The sequence below is a fragment of the Parasteatoda tepidariorum genome, chromosome 1 (assembly GCF_982258835.1).
Source record: "Parasteatoda tepidariorum strain Cologne lab strain chromosome 1, Ptep-v5.0, whole genome shotgun sequence".
Classification (NCBI taxonomy): Eukaryota; Metazoa; Arthropoda; class Arachnida; order Araneae; family Theridiidae; genus Parasteatoda; species Parasteatoda tepidariorum.
Genome location: NC_141755.1, coordinates 49,189,327 through 49,215,255, shown reverse-complemented (window position 1 = coordinate 49,215,255; position 25,929 = coordinate 49,189,327). Strand labels below are relative to the sequence as shown.

At 30.7% G+C, this 25,929-nt stretch overlaps 2 protein-coding genes across 7 annotated transcripts in view; one reads left to right on the top strand and one right to left on the bottom strand.

Annotated features, from left to right (window-relative positions):
* The window catches only part of LOC107449406 (zinc finger MIZ domain-containing protein 1), a 225,176-nt gene that overhangs the window by 87,514 nt on the left and 111,733 nt on the right, over positions 1-25,929 (bottom strand). For all 6 annotated transcript variants that reach the window (XM_016064918.5, XM_016064919.5, XM_043052737.3 and 3 more), the window contains one exon: positions 2,775-2,931. In XM_016064918.5, the coding sequence (XP_015920404.1) occupies positions 2,775-2,931 (157 nt within the window). The remainder of the gene's footprint in view (positions 1-2,774; positions 2,932-25,929) is intronic.
* LOC107449407 (uncharacterized) overlaps positions 1-25,929 on the top strand; it is a 94,228-nt gene that overhangs the window by 25,316 nt on the left and 42,983 nt on the right. The window lies entirely within an intron of this gene.

Here is a 25,929-nt window from a genome sequence, read left to right as displayed (position 1 = left end):
AGAATCTCCTACAGACTTAATTTCATGAGGGCAGATTCTCCTGCAGACGAAATATTATGCGGGCAGAATTTCAAGAAAGAAATATAACTCTGACAAAGCATCGCAAAGACAAAATCTCATACACAAATTCTTATAGACAAAATATTTTTGAAAATATTTAGTCGAATTTAGGATACCCTGTATTATGTATTGAAAGTGAAGAATGTTGATTAGAGTGTGATACCACTTTTAGTAAAATAGCGTTTCCTATTTACAAATTAGAACGAAATTTTGCACCCAAAAATTACATTTGGGCAAAAGTTAGTGCTAGAACTTTTTCAACTCGTGAAAATTTTCCAACTCACCATTTAGCTAAACACTTCCTCCAAAAAAAAAAAAAAAAAAAAAAAAAAAAAAAGGCATCTGTTTCTCAATAAAGTTTTCTTTTTAATAATACAATTTGTTGATAAAAGGGAAAAAATGCTGATCCTAGATTTCTTAATGAGTGAATAAGCAATATACCACAATTTGAATATCATTATTAATAAGTACCCAGAATAATATCATTAAATGAGATGATTTACACGAATAATCGCTCATTATGAATATTAGTTTGAAATAACAATAAAGCAGCCATTTTATGACACTTCATTTTCTCAACTACTGTAAATACGTCAATAAATAATTTTTCAAACGCATTCTGGTACTCAGTAAAAAAGTTTTCCAAATTTTTAAACATATTTCGCATCTTAAAACAGCCGACACAAATCTATTAAACTCCTTCGGAATGGGAGATTCATAAAAGCATTCTTATAAAATCAAAATCAGTATAAATAAGACAATTATTTATTTTGAACAAAACAGTGATGAATTAAATAAATCAAACTATTGTAATCCAGCCCACAAATTAACTGAGCATAAATTAGGTTGGTTGCCAGTTTTACATTTTTACCCCGATTGATAACGTTTCACGCTGGCACGTATTTGTGACACTCGGCAAGAAAGGGTTAAAGTCGGAATTATTGCAGCAAAAATTTTATCAACCTTCAAATTGCTTTGAGCATTCATTTGTTTTTAAAAGAAAAGTGTGAAAGCGAATGTGAAATAGCGAAAGATTTATTATTTTTTTAACGTAATTTGAAATTAATTTTTAGCTGACCAATTTCATTCCTACCGAAGCGAGCCTTGCTTAACCTAACTGCCTGCGCAAAAAAAGCTGACAACGAAGCAGGAAGTTTGTGGTCCTGATAAAATAGCTCACAATGTTCGTCAAAAAGTTAACAAATAAAAATTCGAAAGGTATAAAAAGGATCTGAAATATTCTCGATGGCGAATTTTAATTAAAAATGCACACAAAACTATTGAAAACCATCAGTAAATAAAAAAGGAGATTAGTTATAAATGAAGAAATAACGCAATAGAAGCACAAAAAATAGCAATAAATTAATTGATCGGTATTTTATTGAATTATTTATTGGTAATGACCGATTTTGAAAACGTTTTAAACTCCTTGACGCATATGGGACAGCAGTGTCCCGTTTATATATTTTTTTCTGACGTTCTAATAACAAGCAAAAATATATCTTTGGATTTCTTTAATTTTAAAAAAACAGTCTAATAGTTACTAAAAAAATCTCTTCGATTATCGGAATTATATTCGTACTAAAATATAATATTCAAGTAAGTTCAAAAATTTATCAATAACTGATTTTGTAAATTAAAGAAATTTCAAGGCCGTATAATCGTTCATGTCAGATCTACAAATGAATGCAAATTGAAAAAATTATTTGTTTGGAAGTGAACTTTCATTAGAAGATGTTTACCTTCAACAAAGAAAAAGATGCAGGCATTTTATGCTATATTTCATAACTATAAATTATTAAAAAGCTAAATATAATATGTTTAATAAAATTACATGTCACAGGCTTAAGTTAGACCTTTAGTTAAAACCTTTGAAAGTTCTGAATAAATTTACTCCTCCAATTAAGCGCAGCTTCATCACCAACATCTATTTCTTATTTTTTTCAAATCTGTGATCGAATCTTGTTTTTACTGACCTATTTTAAGACTGTTTAAGACTGAAACATGCAAAATATTAAACTTTTTTTTTTTTAAAAAAAAAGTTTTTTTTTTTCCCCCGAGGCTCTGCCGCTAAGGAAAATAAGCCTATAGTTATAGCCTTACACTTGAAGCAATGCGATGATTTTAAACTAAATATATATAATTTTTCCGTGAAGAATTATCTGGGCTTTAGAACAGACAAGTAACTTAAATATTTTAAAAGTTATTAAACTTTTTCACGTAGATGAAAATTATCAAAATCTCTGCAGTATACTCAGCTTTTGCAAATTTATATGAATCCAAGCAATGCAGTATTGGAGTAAGTTTTTAAATATTAAAAAATAAGACCGCAAAGGCTTTTCATTTTTACAAAACTGTTGCTTTCCTCTATATTGAAGTTTTGCGCCATTTACAAAATAACAGTAGAAAGCGCTGGCTTTACATAGCTGAACTTGACCTACAGTAGAAAGCGCTGGCTTTACATAGCTGAACTCGACCTACAGTAGAAAGCGCTGGCTTTACATAGCTGAACTTGACCTACAGTAGAAAGCGCTGGCTTTACATAGCTGAACTCGACCTAACAGCCATGAGTAACAGTTGCAAGCTCACAGCAGTTCTAAAAATAACATTTTCTTTGCAAAAAAGCATCATTTCATATTAAGATGGAGCCTTCGCAAAAACCAAGCTTATGCACAAAATCATACAAAATAAAAAAACGTGATTATTAAACTAACCTTTGAGGTGCGGTGGGAGGTGGCGGCTTTTGAAGTGTTTGGTGCATATTGTCAGATGGTTCGGTTTTGACAGTAGCCGCAACGTCTCCGTCCCGCGTCTTTTGATGACGTAAAAGAAGTAACCTACCGTGCTCTTCGCACCACACAGACAACAAAGCTGCAAGGAACAAACAAAAACATTATTAATACACAAAAATCATATTCTAAATATACAGGGTGTAAAAAGAATTTGAAAACTGTCAACAGTGGAATATACAGTGGAACGAAAAATGGTAAATCGACGCATTCAATATATTTTTTTAAAAAGCTACCCAAACTAGCCAATTCCAAACTAGATTTTTCACCCTCTTCGGGCAACTTTGAAATTTTAAATATCAACGCCTATTTTTTATTCCAGATTAGGATTCCTCACAAAAAATAATCTTATTTGCTTCACAGATGGCGCTGAGATCGAGAAAAATTAAAGCAGGGTACAAAACTGTTTAAAATGGTAGTATCCCCAGGGCCCAGACTCATCAGATTGAAAATAAATAAATAAGAACGTCTCAGTTTTTTTCTTCAAACAAATAAATAGATAAAATTTAAAAAAAACGATACAAACATGTCTTTTTAAGTTCTTAATACTTAAAAAAAAAAAAAAAAAAAAAAAAAAAAAAACGATTATGATGCAAAAAAATTTTATTTGTTAGATGCCTTATAATTTATTTCAAGAAATAAATTGAACTTGTAAATTATTTGTTTTCATTTTATTGGTATTGTGTCTTGAATCGTAAATAATTATTGAATCATTCACATATTGAATCTTTCACATTTTTAATGGATTCGGCAATAATTTTTGTTTATAAAAGACATTTAAAAGTATGCATTTATCCTGGAAAAGGATTTTATGTTGATAACTAATATGGTCATTTACTTTTTACAGTGGTAATAGTGGCTTTAACAATAATAATAATAATAATAATAAAAACGAGCTACAACTTTGGAAGTTAACAAAATTTTGTTACGGTGACTAATATCAATGAAAATATAATTCTTTTTAATCTTGTTAATGTTGTTTTTGAAATTTGCATTCCAATTTGATGTATAACAGAGAGTATAACTACTCAATACATTTATTTAAAGAATAATCAGTATGTAGATTATGCAATTCAAAATGTGAAATTTATTAATAATTCTTTTTTAGTATAAATCAAAAGAGTCAACGAGTCCTAAAATCATCTCAACGGTTGATGACCTAATTTTAAATTCATCAGTTCAACAATATTATAGTTTCTTAATACCGTTTGTCAATCATATGACTTATACATGAATTTGGTGTACCATAATATAGGCAGAACTGTTACCTAAGGATTTAAACACAATTCGATTAATAAAAAAAAACTTCAAAAATATGAGCACAAATTTAATGAAATAAAAATGTCTCGTTATTTTATGTGCATATCTTACGAAGTTGAATACCATTAGGCGATGGAAATCCGTTTCCAAGGTCTGCGTAAAACCAGATGTTCAAACATAGTGATAGTTCTGGGCGCATCACGAAACCATAACACCTACTTTAAGAAGCTTTTTGCCGTCTTTATGCAATATTTTTCTTTAGATAAAAAGGAAGAGCAGCATTACAAATAAATTATAATAAATCAATGAACTACATCAGTAAGTCGTTCACTTTTAGGGAAAATTCTTTTTTTTCTTCTCTGTCACACCATTTCAGTTCATAACAGGGGTCTCCAAGCTTTTAAGCTTAAGAAATATATTGACCGTTTCACTATATCTAGGGGTATACTGAACCCCTTACTGTCTCCAGAGGTTTATCGACTCCCTACTGTATCCAGAGATATACAGACTCCTCCACTGTAACCAGAGGTATACCGACTTCTCTACTGTATACACGGTTATGCTGATTGCTCCACTGTATCCAAGGGTATACTGCCTGCTCCACTGTATAAAGGGGTATACCGACTGCTTCACTGTATCCATTGGTATACTAACTCATCCACTGTATCCAGTGATACACCGACTTCTCTACTGTATTCAGAGGTGTTTGCCGACTTCTCTACTGTATCCAGGGGTATGCTGACTGCTCTATTGTAATCTGGGGTATACTGACTCATCCACTGTATTCAATAGCATGCTGACTTCTCCAATATGTCTAGAGGTCCATACAGACTTCATCACTGCATCCAGGGGTCTTCTGACTGCTTCACTGTATCCAGGGGTATACTAACTCATCCACTGTATCCAGCGATACACCGACTTCTCCACTGTATCCAGAGGTGTTTACAGACTTCACTGTATTCTGACTGCTCCACTGTATCCAGAAGTATACCGACTCTTACACCTCAAGATTTGATTTAGCAGGGGCGTTATACAGGGGATAATCTTGTCCCACTCACTCCTATACTTAGAAATTTAAGAGAAATTAGTAATTTCTTCAAGGAATATTGACTATTTTGAACATTTTTCAAGGATTTTGATCATCTTGCCTTCGCTTGATAAGTCTAACGATTCAGTTGGCCAATATGCCGTAATTTTGAATCGAGTGCAAATTTTCGCTTTCAAACATCCCAGCAAGTGAGACCTACAGAACGCATAAGTATGCTACGTTTCTTTTGGTTTCTAGGACTAATTTTACATCATCAATTACAATTAAAATGATCGATGGCATTAAAAAGTTACTTCGGATTATTATTTTGTAAGATTTGCTCATGTTGTAAATTTCAAATTAGAAACAAATTAAAATGCGACGAGTCAGATATTGGGAGAGTTCGCCCTGTAATCACGTGTGGGATCAAAAGTTAGCTCTTCTGGGATACCAACAAACAGTAAAGCTTGATACCAACAACTAGTAAATCTTGATACCAACAAATAGTAAAGCTTGATACCAACAACTAGTAAATCTTGATACCAACAAATAGTAAAGCTTTTCTCAAATCTCAGAGCGTAATTCCGTAGTAATTTCCATATTATTATTAAAATATAAAGCAGTAAAACAGAACATTTCATTTATAAACTTTTATTTTTAAAAACAAAATAAATCTTGAATACGTGTCTAATGTTAAAGAGATTAAAAGAGTCTATAAGAATATTGAACTGTTTAATTCGAATTAAATTGCCGAGAAGGGTAAAAATCGGCTCGACGTCAAAATTAAGATCTCTATAATTGAAAAAAAAGTTTTTTTAATAATAAGGGGAAATCGAAAAAAACATCAAATTAATTTTCTGTCGTCATTAATTAAAATCTGCAGAAATTGCGGAAAATTAAACAGCAAATTGTGTGTCTCAAACAGCACAAGATTTTCCAGTGGCACTTCCGATCACTGACATTTCCGATATTTAACCTCATCAGTAACTTAACCAAAAAAAAATTTTTTTTTTTCTCTACTTATTTTCAAAAAGTTAAGAATAACATCCAATTCCCAACAAAATATTTTCTTTACTTATATCAACGTAATGATTAGTACCTACTAAGCAAATACATAAAACAAACTCTGTCTCTTTGAAGAAGAGGTATGAGATAAATTCTTGTTCGAACTTTTTTTTCCTTCTAAGTATTCCAGTAGTACAAGGATATGTTATTATTTCTGTCATTCATTTGATGTTGCGAAATTCTTGCAAGCATGCTTTGGTTTATAACAAAAAACTTTTAATAATGCTATTTACAATAGTGATCAAACGATGAAAAATCTTCATTACTCTGTTTTAATAACTTAAAAATAATCTTTTATGAAGTATAACGTTCATTGTAACCTTAATAAACTTCATTTATAAAGTCAGGGTACCGCCGAAAGAAGGTTGATTATTTAGGGTTCCACTGGCGGAAAAGATTGGGAAACGCTGGCTTTTTAACCACTTAAAACAAACAACTTATCGTCTTTTCCTATTTTGATGAAATCAAAGTTCACCTGGCATATGCGTGATGGCGCGGATGGTTTTCGAATATGAAAATACATTGTTGTAGTTCGTGTTAGTCTTAATAAATGTATTCTTGTTCATCAGATAACTTATTTATTTCTATCCATTTATCCGATCATGACTAACCGAGTGATTATTTCGCATTAAACTTTCGATCACTAATGATGATCTAAATACTTTATTGATCACTAATGATCAAACCTAGTGGCGCAGTCGGGAAAGGCGTCGCTCACAAGGCTAGTTGGAGAGCTAGTGGTAGTGGTGGTCCGATCCTGGTGGATGACGAAACAATCGTCTAGTATACACCTAAAAAAGGGACTTGGGCATTGTTGGATGATGATTATCAAACCTATTTTTATAACAACAAAAAGGAGAACAATAGATCAAAGTGTAGCAACACTAGGACAACAAACAAAAATGTTTTTTTTTTCCACTCAAGAATATGGGGTGGGGGTGGCACAGATAAAATGTCATTTGTAAGAGTGTCACAATAGGCAACCACTTCTAAATGCACATATTTCTTGGCGCCATGAAGAGGGATTAACCACTTCAAATAAATTAATACCTTGTAATTTAATAGCAGCTCAACGCAATTCAATGCTCTTAATCCTCACCAAAAAAAGAACTATTTCCTCTTGCACAGTTAGCAAGAAATATAACGCAAAGGTATATTTGTAAATGAATTAAAAAAAAATAATAATACTTGCAATGAGTATTGAATGCAAATAAAATAAATTCATGTATACGTTTTTCTTTGAAGCGAAGGCTGAATTCGATCCAGTTAAGAAAGTTGCGGGGGTGTGGGGAGAAACAAAATCGTTTGAGGACACTTCACGACATGTACTGAAGAAGACATACGATAGAAATGGTACATCACTTTCCATCAAGGACGAGACACCTGTTTTTTAACTTGTGTTACCCAATAGCGGAGTTATTGCACAATAGAAATGAACACACTGAAAAGGGAGGAGGGAGAGGTGTGGAGGAAAGGAAATCTACATTCAATTTTTCCTCAAAATACGATACCGAAGGCCTTTTTTTATTTACGAAATTCGTAAAATTACGCCGCAGATCTGTGTGAGAAATTGGCTCCACGCCAAATATCCTACTTTTTTTTTTCTTCATTCCTTTACAAATATCAAATATCGAAATACCTTTAACAAGAATTCTTTTTTGGGTTGATTTTTCCCCCTCACCTTGAAAAGCGACACCTTAAGATATTTCATTAGATGTCGATTTAATTTTATGAAAGAAATTCGAGAATATTTTTGCAGTTCTTTTGTTCTATAATTCACACTAAATTAAGTATTTATTAGGGTACAATAAGAGAATTTTTTTTTTCATTTCTAAATAACCCGGTTGTTAATGTTGAAAAAAAAAAGTAAACGGAATAATTAACTGAAAATCGAGTCAAGTACACATGCAGAACTGAACTAGATATTAGAATCATCAATCTGGATTTGAATCTATGTTTACCATTTTAAGGCCGATTCGAATCCTTCGATTTTAACGATTGTTTCCAATAAATCTGCCCATTCGATCCAAATTATACAAAATACTTGATTAATTAGTCCATAACTGAAATCGAATAGTTTTATTCGATACACATTAATTTATATCGGTACTTTGGATTAGTTGGTTTTAATTCTTTGACTGAAATATTTTAATACGACATAGCAAAGTGATTTGAATTAATGCGTATAGCCCTGCAAAAATTGGATATACTGATCAATAACATTGACTAATCATTTCTATTTCTATTACTTATTTGAATTCGTTGATTTGAACTTATTTTTTAATTTAAAAATTTCATTTAGATCACAAAACAATATTGAATCCATACACTAGATTATGAATCCGTAATTACTGCGGATTTGAACAGAAACTGTTAATTTTAATCATTCAGAACTGGATAAGTCAAATTGCCCTACTGAACAAATTTGTTTTATTTGAATCAAAATGGTGATTCGATTTATCCAATTCTAAATAATAATGTAATATGAAAGTTTTAGAATTTATAGAAGTTGTAATGAAACATAAAAGAGGCACTATGTCACAAAAATATGATAAAAATAGTTAACTCGTTATAAGTTACTCGTAATAGTATGCTCGTCGTACGCGTTAGTATCTTAACTAGCTGTTAATAATGTTAAGTAAAGAAGCTTTTTTTTTTCTTCAAAACCAGCTCGATCCTGTTTCAAAAAATAAATCATATTCATATACTAGTATGTGAATTTACTTAAATGTTTTTGGAAAGATTTCTTGTAATTTATTATATTTATTTAATTATTACAATGCATAAATTTTGGTAGAAAAAAACTAGTTTGGAAAATTGATAAAAGCTAGTTTCTGTTTCAATAGCGTGTCTTCAATAATAATTAATAAAAAATAAATAGATAAAATATATAAATAGATAAAATAAATGAATAACATTAATGAAATCAAATTTTTATTTATGTTTTTAAAGCATTATTATTTATTTTGTCTTTTAAACACCTTTAAAAAATGAAAAAATCTTTCTAAATTTAGATTTAATTTAAAAGAACATCAAATTGGGAACATTTATATTGAAGTTGCTAGGAGTTAAAGAATAAACTAATGGAATTCTTATTAGAAAAAAGTAAATCAAATAGGCTTTGAAATCAAATTTTAATCCATATTTTCTCCCGCAGATTAAATAGCAATATGATAAATATTAGTACTCAAAGACGATAATATCTGAAAAATGAACCTTTTTTTTAAAAAATTATATTTTATCAAGATTACCAAGAGCTGCATTGGACCCTACCTGGAATACTATTAACCTAAAGAACAAGCCTTATTATAAAGAACAAATGTTAAAAAAATATTAATGAAACTTATTCATTTAATTTTTGCTTTAATTTAAAAACAAGTTTTATTTTGATGAAAAGACTTTAATTGAGTACTACTTAATTTACACCGATTTCTTGGTACAACTATAAAATAATTTTTTTTCTCAAGTTATTGAAATAGAAAATCAGCTTGTATATGAACGATTATTCGATTTTTAATTTATTGAATAATAATATAAATTTTTGTTCTACCTATTTATGCAATGAATCCATTAAAAAGGTTTTTAAAACATAAAACTAGTGTAAACAAGCAAAAAATGTTACCGCCTTATAATATATAGCATGCTTATCGACACATTACTAAAAGAGAAAAGCACTCATTCAAATCCCAATGGGACATAAATCTTTGGAATAAACACATGGTAACGAGGCAAGTTAACTGTTAGTGCCTAACTGAACAATTAGTTACTCTAGAATTACTAGACAGGATGAGTAAATTGAGGGTGTGGATGTTATTTTCAACGATAGGGTATAGCCTCTTAATTAATTGATAACGCCTTTCTTGCAACAAGTTAACTTCGGAGGACTATCTTAGAGCCGTTACACGACTTTATTCAATCAACAGAAATTCGATTTTGCAATAAATAATAAATAGAAATGCGAAAAGGTGATCTTGCAACATATTGAAATATGATTACAATATATTGTTCTTACAACGTATAAAACTATATATGGCTGAAATAAATTCTCTGAACCAATGGTTCTCACAAGGTATTCCGCCGAAGTCTAGGGTTCCGCAGAAAAGTTACAATTATGATTTGTGAAACCTGTAATTATGTTTACATTTCGTCAATAATCTATTATTTCTTTAATAATTTAGTTATTTTTACGAAATGATTTAATAAAATACAAAAGAAAAAAAAGCAATATATTTGAATAAAGAATGAAAAGGATATGCTTTCATGAAAAATTGCGTTAGTATTTCCTATCGAACTTTTCTAATTCAAAATAAAAATAAGATTCGATTCTTTACACTTTCAGAATGATTAGTAGTCTTTCTTTGGCCAGTATGTTCGTTAATGCTAATGAATTTAACTGACTAAGTCGGGTTTCCGCCAAACGAATGTCGATCATTTAGGGTTTTACAGCCGAATAAAATTTAGAACATTTGGTCTGGGCTTTAAAACGGACATATGGATTAAAAAAAAAATTTTTTTTTCAGAAATCATTAAACATTTTTCAAAAAATAAAATTGTCAATTTGGGAGGTTTTTCCACCTATATGTAAATAGTAAAAATCAATAAATAATTCTAAATTTCATTATATTTTTATGAGGTACAACTATGTAGTGTTTAATTGATATTGACATTTTGAACCATTTTCATAATTAGGTACTTGCACTTCAAGAAGATTATTGATACACAGACACTTGACCTGACCTCAGCGCCAGCTGATCATTAATAAACAAGATGGCGTGTTAAAGTCAAACTATATCTCGTCACATAAGTTAGAATGTTAATTAATCTGAAATTAATCAAATACAACGCCGTATCGCACATCGAATTTGTTAAAATATAATTATTTCTCATCTACGTCTTTTACGCAACTCAGAATTATTATTTGTTTATGTATTTTATTGTAGTCATCATATATTTCTGTTTTGTGTACCTGGCAACTTTGTTGCATAATTAGTTTATGTTCTACATGGTTCATGACTGCCTTTGTGTTGAGTGAGAAACATTCGGCGAAAGAATTGAAATCTTTGTGAAAGTAATTAGAATGTCTCACTTAAGAGAATTGATACTTGACAGGCTTGGCTTACTTCAAATAGAATGGAAAGAACGGTTGATAACGTAAACAAATACCGCGTTTTAACAACCAATCAGGGTCCAGATACCCACACTACGTCACTTGCAGGCATCCCATGGGCAAAGAGAACGATAGATAAAGATTCACAAAATTTAAACTGATAGTCATGAATAATTGTAGAAAACTTACAACTATTATTAAAAAATATCTAAAAACATTATTTCATTTGGAGATAAGCATTTGAAGTGCTAACTTAAATATTAAAAAACAATGATAAAATAAAAAATTATGTTTCAGGTTCTCTTTTTAAACTTTGTTTTTTACATTAGGGATCTTGATTTTATTTTCCATGAAGTTAAAAGTTAAAACATCATATTTTAACAGAATCAGCCATAGCGAATAAGAAACAAATTTAAAAATATTAATAATAATTAATTAAATTTCTAATATACTACAAACGTACACTGATATTATAGACAGTACAGTAGTGGTTAAGTAGTTAGTAATTTAGTTGTGTTATAAATTATTGTTAGAATTTAAGACATATAATTTAAATATATATAATTAACTCTAATTTGAAAAAATAATTTTTTGTTATTTAGAACAGTACTTTAAATCATTTATACTTTAGCTAATTTATTTAAAAGGAATAAACGAGTCCTTAAAAATGAAAATATTATTATTACAACCGAAAAAAAATACTACAAAAGTTAATTAACATATGTTTCGAGTTAAACAGATGCTAATTTAAATTTTTAACAACAATAATTCATTTTTTTTAAATTTTTAAACTGCTTTTGAAGTTCTTTGTGAGTAAGTTATAACAAAACTTAAACGTTAACACTTGTAAAAAAAAATAATAATTAGTTCTTAATTGGAAAACTGAAAGGAAATGCCACACTTTTTACTCTAGCCCTAATCATATCTCATTTAATATTATCTATTAAGTTACTCTTTATACTACACACTTCCATGACCAGCTCAATATGACAATTAGCAATCATACTAACTCTCTAGTTTTTGCTTATGGTTCAAAATTAACTTTAGGTTTAAAAGAAACATGCGCAATGATTACGCTTGATCAAGAATAAGTACCCTTTTAGAGTAAATAATATTCTGGGATTGGATTCATTCTTTACTATAATACCAATCAATTCAGTTTATGAATCTATTTGATTAAAGCTACGATCGAAAGCCTACATGCAACTGTTCTAATCCTTCGAGCGTAAGTCAAGGCTTTTTTAAATTCAAAGCTGGCTGCTAACCAGCAAAAAGGGGAAACAAAATTCTTTCTTGTTATTTTTTGAGAATTGTCGCGTTCGGGTTATAAACTTTGATAGTTAGAACGTAATAGCGACAAAAAGATTTAAAAAAAAGTGCTATATATTTTGTGAATTTTAAATTTCTTCTTTGATCCGCAAATCTGAATGCTTTTATTAAGATATTAAATGAGAAAGAGTAGTCTTTTGAACTTTTTTGTTTTAATTTATGGCCCACATATATTTTTTTCAACAAGCAAATGATCGCGTTGGTGAAATGATCGTACCAACGAAGTGATTGTGTCAGCGATATGATCTGTTGTAGAGGTATGTTTGCCAGCAATTTGAACAAGTCTCAGTTCAAGCGACTGATTTTACCTCCAGCATAAAAAATCAATATGACATTTTAAATACATTTAAAATTTATATTTTTTAAGTTTTTTTTAGACATTAATTCATCATTCACATTAAAAAGCTTTACGTTAGTAAATTCGAAGCTCAGAAAGTCACCTCTACTCTATAACTCTATATGTATCTTAAATAAACTTTTTGGCAGCTTTTACCCCTGAAGTGAAGAAAAAACACTTCTACGGGTCAATTCCTAAAAATCGCAAAGGAAAGCAATTTAATTCTTCTTCCTTCTAAAAGAAAGCAAGAACAATTTGGAGAGGTCAGGTGCCAGGTATTTTTTCTTCTATCTTCTTTTACCCCTTCAGTCTTTTTATTCTTACTACTTCTCAAGAAAAACTTAAATCTTTTCTTTCCTTTGAAGTGGCATCGCTCGATATGCCGGCAGCTGCATTGACGTCACGTTACGTTTTATAGCCAAACGGTTACGTCACACGCCAACAAAAAAAATAAGAAAAACTTTCTAAAAAGAAGATAAGTTTGACAAAAATGACACAGCCCACGACAATTTTTCTTCGCCCTTTTCTATTCTCCCTCAACCTGTTGGCAACTCCATTATTTCATAAAGACAACTATCAATGAAGATACTTCTTTCTTTACATTTTTGTCTAGGTCAGAAGAGATCAATCGATAGTTCAGTTTCTTGATTTATAACGACACATAAAGAAGAATTATTTAGGCATTTAAAGTTATATCCACTGCAGCTGTGAAGATAAAAAAGATCTTTCTATGATCCATGAACTGATTCGAATTGCCGCATGGTCTATAGTTGGAATCTCTCCTTTTTTTTCAAAGCGGACATGGTAAAATATCAGTCAAACAACAGGTATCAATTATATTTTCAATATGAATTGATAATTGGAAATTACACTTTTACCAAGCATTTTGTTGAAAACTGAGACGTGGTTGCGTGGGGAAAGACCATTAGACAATGCCAACCTTCATCTATCAAAAGGTATCTCAAGTTAGCATGTCTTATATTCTAGTGAATTGATGTTTAATAATTGCAGTGGTAGTTATGCCACAGTTGCACAGCGACCGGTAAACGCAAAACGATCAGCAGATCTAAGGTTGTGGACCCTATGTGGTTCAAAGCTTGCCGTCATAAACGTTAGCATAAACATCACTTTATCTAGATGGACATTTCTGATCATCAAAATGTAATCAGGAAATAATTCCACAATGCTTAAAACATTGCTCATTAATGACAAAGTTTCAATTTCTCGTATAGAGTTACATTTTTTAATAGTAATGAACTGACAGCGTTCTATTTTTTTATTTTCGTCAGTGCAACAATTTAAAATGCAAAATTCGAATCTGGCGAGAATTTTGCGGTACGACCATTTAACTCTAATTAAAATTAAATATTTTATAAAAGTCACACAATTTCATGGTTTCGCAGTTCCACCTTGTCTTTCACTAGCGCTAACTCACAGTTCTGCGAATCCACATTGTCGTTCACTAGCATCAACTCACACCTTTGCGGATCCACATTGTCCTTCGAACTCAGTGCTTCACGGTTCTTAATAGACCTTTTCTTGTAAGAACTCACCACTTTGCAGTTCTTTATTGTCCATCTGCACGAACTCAGCGCTTTACAGATCCCCATTTGTTACTTCTCTTTTTGGCATTAGTATTTTAAGGGCAAATTGGAGGGTTAGAAATCTTCTTTCAATTTCGATATCATTCTTTCGTTTCATAAAAAACACATGATTCAAATCTGAAACATTCATCTAGGTAAAAACGTGTTATTTAGTACTGTCGTCAGTTTTCGATAACTTACCCCCTAATTAATCCCAGGTACCCCTAATAATACCGAAGTAAAACTATTTTTAGTTCTTCCTAATGGCTGATAAGGAATACGTGGCGCAATTTTAGGAGTTCTTTATTGGTAAAAACGTGTTAAAGCGTTACTGTCAATTAAGATAATTACTCTGATAAATGCAAAATATCAAAACAAAACTTCTTCAATTTTTCTATTTAACTCATAAAGAACAAAATGGTCCAAATTTGAGGCTTCTGTCATGGTAAAAACATGCTATTTTAGCAGAACTGTCAGTTAGATTAATTACCCCTAATTACACCGATAACTGCAAAGTCTCGAAATGAATCTTTTATAGTTATCCCACTAAGAAAACATGATCTAGTTTGAGACTTACAACTTGGTAAAAACGTGCTATTTAGTACTACTTTTAATTAAGCTAATTACCCTGATAAATGAAACTTTTTTTGGTTTTTCCATTTATCGCATAAAAAACACGTAGTTCAAATTTGAGGCTTCTGTCTTTTTATTAGAACATGTTATTGAGCGTTACTGTTAATTAGGCTAATTACGCAAATAAATATAAAATATCGAAAAGCATATGTTGTAATCTTCCTTTTATACCATAAAGAACTCACTATCCAAATCTGAGGCTTCTATCTTGGTAAAAACTTATTATTTAGCATTACTGGCGAATAGTATAATTTCCCTCAAATTATCCCGATAATTACATAATATCGAAATGAAACTTTTTTTAGTTTTTTTCTGCTCATCCATAATCTTTGTTCCAAATTCTAGCTTCCTGGGAAGTGATGAGTAAGGGAACGAGCAATTCGTTGTGAGCACAATTCGTCGTAGCGACAATTCATGGTGTGCACAATTCGTCGCAAAAACAATTAATCGAGGTAACAAATAGCCGTGAACACATACGTAGTGGCTACAATTCACCGAGGTCACAATTCGCCGCGATTACAATACATCACTGGCACAACTCCTGGTCGCTGTTACAATTTGGCGTGAGCACTATTTCTTGAGGTTTCGATGAAGGGTCTAGTAATTGTAGCAAAGAAAGGGTGCTTCGTCGGAAAATATAATACCAATGATATTTCTTGACAGTTGCAATTAATAGAAAAGTTTCAGTAAAAAAATATCCATCATTCAGGCCAATTTGTGCCGATATTTGGCACAAATGTATTTTGACAGAGCCGTCGAAAGGGTGGGGCAAGGGTAGGGCGAAAGATTGGACAAGCACCAGGTCCTCTCGCCAATGATATTTGAGAAAAAAAATTGTTTTAATTATGAAAATTTTATTCTTTATAAAAAAATTATTATTTAATATAGTAACAGAATAATAAAAATGGCAATAGCGAGACGTTTTTAGAGTAAAAAATTAATGTAAATGAAAAAATTATAGAATTAGAATAGAATTATTTAATTGACGAATCGAATGAATTAAGATGATCATTGCTCAAATGCGAAATTCCATACTTTTAAAGGCAACTATTGTTGTGCATATAAAATATAGATATGAACCAATAGTGGACAAAATTTTTAAAAAATGTCAAGTTATTAAGTTTCAGAAATAAAATTCGAAAAAAAAAATCATATTTATATCAATAATCTATTCGAAAACCTAAGTCGCCCGCTTTCAGATTGTGTTCATATTAAAACAATACCACCAAGGAGTTAAAACAATGAAAACTGTACATCCACTAAGTGGATCACCTTCCCCTCGCTGACTGTAAGAGAAATAAATTTTCATGAATTAAATTAAATAAAATAAAATTCAAAGCCTAGATCTGTGGTTGTATATTAACCTAGATCTTTGTATTAATAAAAATTTAATACATAATTACTCTATTAAAATAATTATTTATTCGATTCAGTATTCCCTGCATTTAAGCCCTATCAACTTAATAACAAATAAAATCAATTCACGTCCATTTATGTAAACTAATCATATTAAAGAAAGGTTCCTGAAAGATATCAAGTGAGGGGGTGAGGAGACCTCAGTTGCAGGTGTTTAAAGACGCAAACAACTGCGCACGCCTTAAATCGTAAATGGCTAACTTCATGGTATTTCAAAATACAGGGTATAAAAAAAAGGGAATAAATAAAATGGAGAAAACTGATACGCATAATTTTAAAGTTCCACCTGCTTCATTGCATTCTCCAAGGATTTCCGGGCAAATGTGACATCATAGGAAATGACGTCTTTAAATGAGATCACACATTCAAAATTGCGGGAGTTGTTCCTTAACCCTTTGAGCGTGTATGTTTTGAAGTAGTCTCCAGCTTTATTTATAGAAGTGGAGCACGTAATCAGAGTGCTAAAATAAAATATACCCCTAAGACGCCAACCGAATAAACAGGGAATGTTATGCTTCTTAAATTGTATTAAGATTTACAACTCCGCCACTACTCCACTCAATTAAAAAACTCCCATGTAATTCATATTATTGTTATTTCACGATTATTCCACTGAATGATAAAACTCCTATGTAATTTATATTATTGCAATTTTTCTATTACTCCCTTAATAAAACACTTCTATGTAATTTATATTATTGCTATTTCACGATTATTCCACTGAATGAAAAACTCCTATGTAATTTATATTATTGCAATTTTTCTATTACTCCACTGAAATAAAAAATCTTTTACGTAATTTATATTATTGCCATTCCACTATTACTCCCATAATAAGAAAACTTCTATGTAATTTATATTATTGCAATTTTTCTATCACTCCACTTAATAAAAAATTCCTATGTAATTTATATTATTGCTATTTCAAGATTATTCCATTGAATGAAAAACTCCTATGTAATTTATATTATTGTAATTTTCCTATTATTCCACTTAAATAAAAACTCTTCTACGTATTTTATATCATTGCCATTCCACTATTACTCCACTTATTAAAAACTCCTATGTAATTTATATTATTGCAATTTTCCTATTACTCCACTTAAATAAAAAACTTTTCTACGTAATTTATATTAGTGCCATTCTACTACTACTCCCATAATAAAAAAATCCTATGTAATTTATATTATTGCTATTTCACGATTATTCCATTGAATGAAAAACTCCTATGTAATTTATATTATTGCAATTTTTCTATTACTCAACTTAAATAAAAACTCTTCAACGTAATTTATATTATTGCTATTTCACGATTATTCTATTGAATGAAAAATCCTTATGTAATTTATATTAATGTTATTTTCCTATTATTCCACTTAAATAAAAACTCTTCTAGGTATTTTATATCATTGCCATTCCACTATTACTCCACTTAATAAAAAACTCTTTTATAATTTATATTAGTTATTTCTATTTCAAGATTATTCCATTGAATGAAAAACTCCTATGTAATTTATATTATTGCAATTTTTCTATTACTCCACTTAAATAAAAACTCTTTTACGTAATTTATATTATTGCCATTCCACTATTACTCCCTTCATAAAAAAAACTCCTATGTAATTTATACTATAGCAATTTAACTATTACACCACTTAAAAAAAACTTTTTCATGGAATAAATTTTATTGTAATTTTACCATTGCTCCACTTAAGGAAAAACTCTTTTATGTAATTCATATTATTGCAACTTCACTTGATGAAAAGCTCTTTTATGTTATTTATATTATTGCCATTTCATTATCAATTCATCTAATAAAAGCTCTACGTAATTTATATTATTGCATTTTCACTATTACTTCACTTACTATAAACACTTATGTAATTTATATTATAGACATTTCACTATTACTCTATTAATTAAAAAATATTTAAAAAAAACTCCCAACGCAATAAATATTGCAATTTCAGTATTACTCCACTATAAAACAAAGTTTTTTTTATGTAATTTGAATAATTTCTTGAATATTGTAGGAATTAGTGAACTATTGATTTGTGGTGGGCAATATCGGAGCGGCCATACAATATCGTCCAGAAATATCACTATTTTACGATGAATCGCTATATTTTTCAAATTTAATTTTTTATATTACTTTTACAAGGATCAATATTTTAGTTTCCCAAATTAAATATATCAAAATTCACGATAATATCGCATTCAAAACGTATCGTATTCATTATCTATTGTTGTTGATAATAATCACGTTATTATCGTTGTTGATATCTATTGTAAAATAGTTATTTATCATCAAGAGATAACGAGGATACCTAATAACCCAAGAATATAGACATTACCATTATATATATATATATATATATATATATATACAGGACTCGCTCTAAGGATTTCAAATTATTAGACAGTAAAACAGTAAATTAACCAAATTATAAAGGTATTCGCCAATTTTCGAAAGTCTACGCCAAATGCAAATCTTAACAATTTTTTAATAAACGTCTTTCTTTCCAGTGGAAAAAATCATTTCTCCAAAAGACAATTTTATTCGCCATGAGAAAAAACCAACGGAAATAAACAAAATGGTTATGCAAGATCATTTTCTTTATAATAGGAGCCATCTGTAAAAATAGGATTTAAGAACTGTGTCCACAAAGAACTGCACAGTGCGCAAAAAAATAAACGGATCACCCTGCACAACAATGGATCCAATAATCGGATTTTTCACGTTTTAAGACTCAATCTTAATGGTTCAAGAAGTTGACTTAAAATACGTTGTTAAAAAAATGCAGACAATATTTTAAGATGAGAATCGACACTAAAACATACTTTCTCTAAATAAATATACTGCTTTCTAGCTCCAAAAATATAGGGGGTAGCCGCTAAATTTGGTCACAATAGTTATGTCAGAAAGGGGTCCAAAGTTTGAACACATTAATGTTAATTTTATTTTTTGCGTATTTCGCCATGTCTCGAGAAAATTTTAAGCGAATATAAATTTTTGCAAGCTATTATAAAATTCGTTTATCTAAAGATAAACAATGAAAAAAAATTTAGTAAGTGTTTATTATTTTATTCAATAATAGTCGAAAAAAAATTGTACAATTACTTTTAGTAAACAAATTTTACATAATTTTAAAGAATGCAATTTTAAATGGTAAAATATCTGAGCGAAATCGGTCAAATAGTATATATTTGACCGATTATTATTTGATATTACATAATTTAATATATAATCGGATTTAGAAATAATCAAACTCAGAATAAATATAGCATAGATTAATTTTTGAAGGAGAAAGTAGCAAAAATGAAAGGGAGAGAATGGGTCAAAATAGGCTGGGGACAAGATTAGATCGATGACAGCGCCACGCTGCGGAAATTTTTTGGAGTTAACATTCACATCTCGAAAACGAACATATAACTATGAGAAATCAGTTCCGAGTTGAATAATCATCTTCCTAAGCTTTGTATATTAAAAATAAAGTATCTTAGGATAACTAGTTTTTTCTTCTTCCTGAATCAGCGAATAAACAAATCACTGTTTTACAGTGTTCATTTCCAGGCATAGATGTTCTTGGTATCTATTAGGACTAAATCGATTCTGCTTAATATTTCTGTAATTTCTTTTTTCTCCTCCCATTTCTCGAATCTCTTTCGAGATCGAAACGCTATAACCCCGTTGTTTTTTACTAAATGGTACTGTAAAAGATCCCATCTTTCCTTCAAACTCATAGCCACTCGACTACACCTAGACACCACTTAGCTGCATCGTTCGAAGATAGATACGGATTTTAGTGGGTGTCACTTTAAGGGAGAAAAGCACTTCATATCAGTAGGTAGGGAAGGTTTTGGTTTTGACATTGATTTCCGATTTTTAATTATCTTTCAACTTGCGATACTATTTTCTGTACAAAATGTATGATTATTCGAGTATGACACGCAAGGTTTTACTACCCACATTGGTACTACCACCAAACAAACACAATAGCTAGAAAAAAGATTAATACAGCCGCTGTGGCTAAGGGGACATAGCGTTCGCCTCCAATAAGGTGAACTGGATTTGAATCCCAGCGATGGCTGGTAGACACAAATTCCGCACCCAACTCGCACCGACCACAGTGGTGACTTAATACCGTCAGTGGTAGACGGATCATGGGTAAGAGTTCCCTTGCCGTCAGGCTAACCGTGGGAGATTTTGGTGCTTTTCCTCTCTCCACGTAACGCAAATGCGGATTAGTTCCATCAAAAAGTCCTCCGCGAAGGCGAATTTCTCCCGATACTTGATCCAGAAATTCCCTTGTCTTCTGGATCGGATTCAAAATTACAAGGCTTAAGGAGTTGAACATAAGTAGACGTAAATTCAAAATTGGATCGGCTGCCTAGCGCTAATTATGAACGAAAATTAAATAAAATACAGAGGATGACATAAATATGATGGATGTATTGGTTATTCTTAACATAATCTAATGCAAATGACTTTTTTTAAGCCAAAATAAATAATAATAATGCATTGAGAGTTTAAAATAAATAGTTGAAAAGTTAAAGGGGAAAAAAATATTTACATCATTTAGCAAAAATACATCAGTCGAAACCATGACTTAGCTAAACTAGATAATATTAATGTTTAGTTTTAAATAACAATGAAATAGCCATTTTTTGAAGCTTCCAATCCCCCATTGAACTTAACAAACAGTTGGACAGTGATTAATGACTTTCCCTAGTTCTGCAGTTTTTAAGGAAAAAAATGCGGTACATATAAAAAAGGAACAGTTATTTATTCTTTAAAAATAGAATAAATGACTCGAGTTATTTTCCTTACACTGTACGCTTAAATAATAAAAATTAAAAGGACATGATATTTTACATAAATTAAATACATCACTTAACATAATGTCAAATATATCGCACTTTTAAATAAATGTACTGTAATAATAAAACAATTCAAATTTTTAATTATATGGTAATTGAATGAATTGAATTTGAAATTCCATATATATACTTCTATATTAAAAACCATTTAATTATATGGTTTTTAATATAGAAGTATATATATGGAATTTCAAAATTCACGAAAGATTTAAACTCAGCATCATACATACAATAAAATACTGCAAACGAAAGCAAAAGGCAGCAGACAGTAGAGTGTTTAAAAAAAATGAATCATAACGCGAAAAAATAACACATTTTCATTGTTGAGAAATGTTGAGACAGACCCTGGTTGTGTAATTTCTTGTTTCGGTGGTTGAAAATCCACTATCCAGAGCCCCAGATCATTCAATTCAACGACGTATGGACTTTTTTTTTTAGTCTAAGGTGAATGCTAACAAATCTACAGCCACTGGAGCTAATTGAAGGAGGAAATTAAGAACTGTGAATGAAATTCAGCTGCATTTAAGCAAGGTAGTCATAGAAATTTCGGCATAAGAAAGCGTGTCAGCAACGCCATTTATTTGCGGTTGCAGAGAGGAGCCATTTCAGAGAGTATGCCACACTCTATACTTCACATACCAAGAAAAATAAATAAAGTTTTTAATTAAAAACTACTTTTTTTTAAAACTCCTTTCCTTAAATCCCTTTAATATGTACTCAAAATACTATAGTCATCAATTTAGAGCATTTCTGCTAAAGACAGCAGGCCTGCGTGGACCCGCGAACCGTTTCATTCATGTAGGCGGGCCACGAATTTATATTTATACAAAAACGCTATTGAAATCTTACGAATCACTACTATGGAAAGCGGGTAGGAAAAAGTTTCTAATTCCTCAAGTTATCAAAGTTTTAATGTTTTCATCTCCCTTTCCTCACTAGTGATTATACATATTTCAATGGCGTTTGTGACTTCCTAGCTTAAATTTTGATAAGAATTTGTTTTCGACAAGGATTTAAAAAATATATTTTAAAGGCGGTTATAACAGAACAATATGCATAATCAAAACTATACAGAAAATTTTATTAGATTTTAATTCAATTTATTACGCTACATTATACACTAAATACTACATAGATTAAACTACATAAATTTTTTTAATACATGATCTTTACATTTTATTTTTTCCAATATAGCGAGCAACAATACATTCCGAAGTCTACATTTTAATATTTTAAAGGAAAAAAACATGAGTGTTGTAGTTTTTCATATTTTTTCAGGGGATTTGCTCATAACATAATCGTTACTTTTTAACTTTTTATCGAATAAAAGAACTACAATGCTATAAATCGTCTGAAAATTGAAAGGGGAAATAAAAACATAGTTTTCACTTTTTTTTTCAGCCTAAGTTAATGTAGACAACACTTGATTTCAGTTTTCCTATATAGCGAACTACTCAACGTTATTAAACGTCCGAAATTTATTATTTTCAAGAAAAGATATAAAACAAGGTGGTAGTTTTCACTTTTTTTTATATACAGGTGTGAAAATAGATAAAAAAGGTCACTTTTCAAACAATTCGTAAAAGCAATGCCATCTTCGAGGCTTGTCATCAACAGTTCGATGTGACATTTAAGCTGTTACAGCTGAGAACGCTCACCCAACCACCATTCCATTTCTTGAGCAATTCTCGAACATATTTATGACCTCGTACGATATCGTTATCTTTCCGTTGTTTTCTCTCTCTTCTTCTTCTTTATTTTCTTTTGAAATTATCAAAAGAACGTCATGGAAAAAGAGCAACAGGTAAAAGCGGAAGATACCTTCCGAATTCGCCACCTGTCTCAACAATAGGATGACAAAACAGTTTTCGTAGAATTTTGCCTCGTCTCGTTCAGTTTTCAATAAATAAATAGAACGTTTCGAAAATTTAGCGTTTTATAATATCATAAGCCTTCAACCGCAAGTTAGATAATGAATCTGATTGTATTCCACACAAGGCTAACTTTTGAATTTTTGTTCATTCAAACTAAATGTCAGATGTAAACATGATCCATTGAATGGAAAAAACTATTTAAATTTAATCATTATCCATTGAATGGAAAAAACTATTTAAATTTTAATTAGTATTTATTGAGAATTGGTGGGGTAAAACCACCGAAATGTTAAGGCATATTGTGTATTTAATTTAAGACGTTCACTTAGTATCAGTTCAAAACTTTATCTTAAATCAACTACAATTTTTTTTTTAAGTGATTCACCCATATGATGAATTTTTAGGTGAATTTTTCCCATAATTAGTTATAATTATTTTTCACAGAAATAAAAATCTTATTTTCAGTAGCACAGAAAACAAATTTGTAACAAAAAAATTAAGACGTTTTTTTTTCCTTCTTCAATTTTAACGTAAACCCTAACGATTTTAATAGATTTTGAAAACTTTAAGATAGTGGTCTCTTCTAACGTGAGGGCCGCGGATCGGTACCGGTCCGAGGGTCAAATGGAACCGGACCATCCAAGGAACAGTAAATTATATCCATTTTATTTACTGTGGCGTGTTTCTCTGGGGTTTGTTCGACTCTCCATGGACGAGAGGTTAACCGGGAGCTGAGTGACGTCACCTAAAGCCGTACAATACAACACGTGTAATTGTATTTTATTTTTAACCCAACCCAGAAGACAAGGGAACTGCTGGATCAAGAATTGGTACAAACTAGCTTTCGTGGAGAACTTCTTGATGGAACTAACCCGCACTTGCATTACACGGGGAGAAAAACTATGAAAACCTTCTACCGTTAGCTCGACGGTAAGAAGATTCTATCCAAGATGTGGCTTTCGAGGACATTTTACGTCAACACTGTGGTCAATGCAGAAATGTGGGGAGCAGAATTCGTATCAACCAGACAACGCTGAAATTCGAGCTTGGATAACTTTATTGGGATCGCTCTGTCCCTTAAGCTACTGCGACTCAAAATATGAATTTATCGCCATTAAAGATTCTTAACCGAAGCAATTAAGTTCTAAAACTAATGACCTGTTCTCCATAGTTAACGGATCGCGGTACTACAAAACAAATTTATTACGATAAATTGCAAGTCTGCTAAATCTCAAGACTTCAATGGACAAAACATCGAAACATAAAGAGTCTTTAGAAAGTGATGCATGAACTAATAAATTATTGCTGTCTTTATTAAATGTTCAGTTGAAATAGGACAAAAGTTGCCCATTTTGTTTTTCATACCTTACTGGGCGAAAATTTTGAATAGAATAAAATATTTTCAATATTTTATCAGCAGAAAATTTTTAACACCCTCTACAGATATGAGTATGTATAAAAGATTTAGTAATTTTTAACTTGACCACTAACTGTATAACTATTGTTTGCAGTTTAATTGCAACAATAACCGCCATGTTAATCCGATGGAAAACTTTTCATACTGTACCGAATGAATTGGTGATGGGAAGGAGTTATGAAAAGTAACGATCGCTATGCTTTTGAGTGTATTTACACTAAATTTGGAACGTATCGATTGAGAATTGCATATTAGTAAATGGAACAAACATACTTAGTGTTTAATTTTTATATACAGGGTGTTTATAAATTCCCGGACCCATTTTGATGTTTATAAAATAATGAAGATATAAACAAACTTATGATATTTATTGATGGAATAATTCATACATTTTCCTTTTCAGATTTGAATATCTTTACTTTTTTAAATATCGTCTGCGCGTGTGGTTAATTTCAGATTTTCATTTTCCAGTCTAAATATCTGTACTTTTCTAAATATCGTCTGCTTATTAATTGCATTTTCTCTCTTTTGTTTTTGGCAACTATTGCAATGTTATGTTTGCTTTTGATGTGCTTGTTCTATGTAGTACTTTTCTATGTGATGTTTTATTCGAGCGGATATTAAGGAGAATGCATACACCGACATGCTTGCCGCTACCTGGCGTGAAATTGACTATCGACTTGATTATTTCTCCGTGCGACGAAGGGGGCACACGTGGAAGTTCATTGACAAGGGTCATGAAACTTTTTGAGTCTATCTAACCATTTATGTTATTAATTTTAATCTATCTTTATTATTTTATGAGTTATTAAACATCAAAATGGGTCCGGGACTTTATAAACACCCTGTATATTAACGGAAAAACCCGAAGTCTGGTACATTTTAGGTTTTACCGGCAAAACCCAGCTTTTATCAAAGTGGTTTGGTAAAAATCCAAAGTATGTGATCATATGAGTTCATTTTGGCCTTTTACCAATTCTTTGCAGTGAAACCTAAGAGTTACCAAGCCATTTTGGCATATCTTAGGTTGCTGATACATATATTTCAGAAGAAAAAAAAATTTCAAAGCAAGTAAGTAGAAATTTTGACAATTTCAGTGAATTAGCTGAAAAAATGCTGCCCAAAATTTAAAAATTCGTTTATCCAAAGAT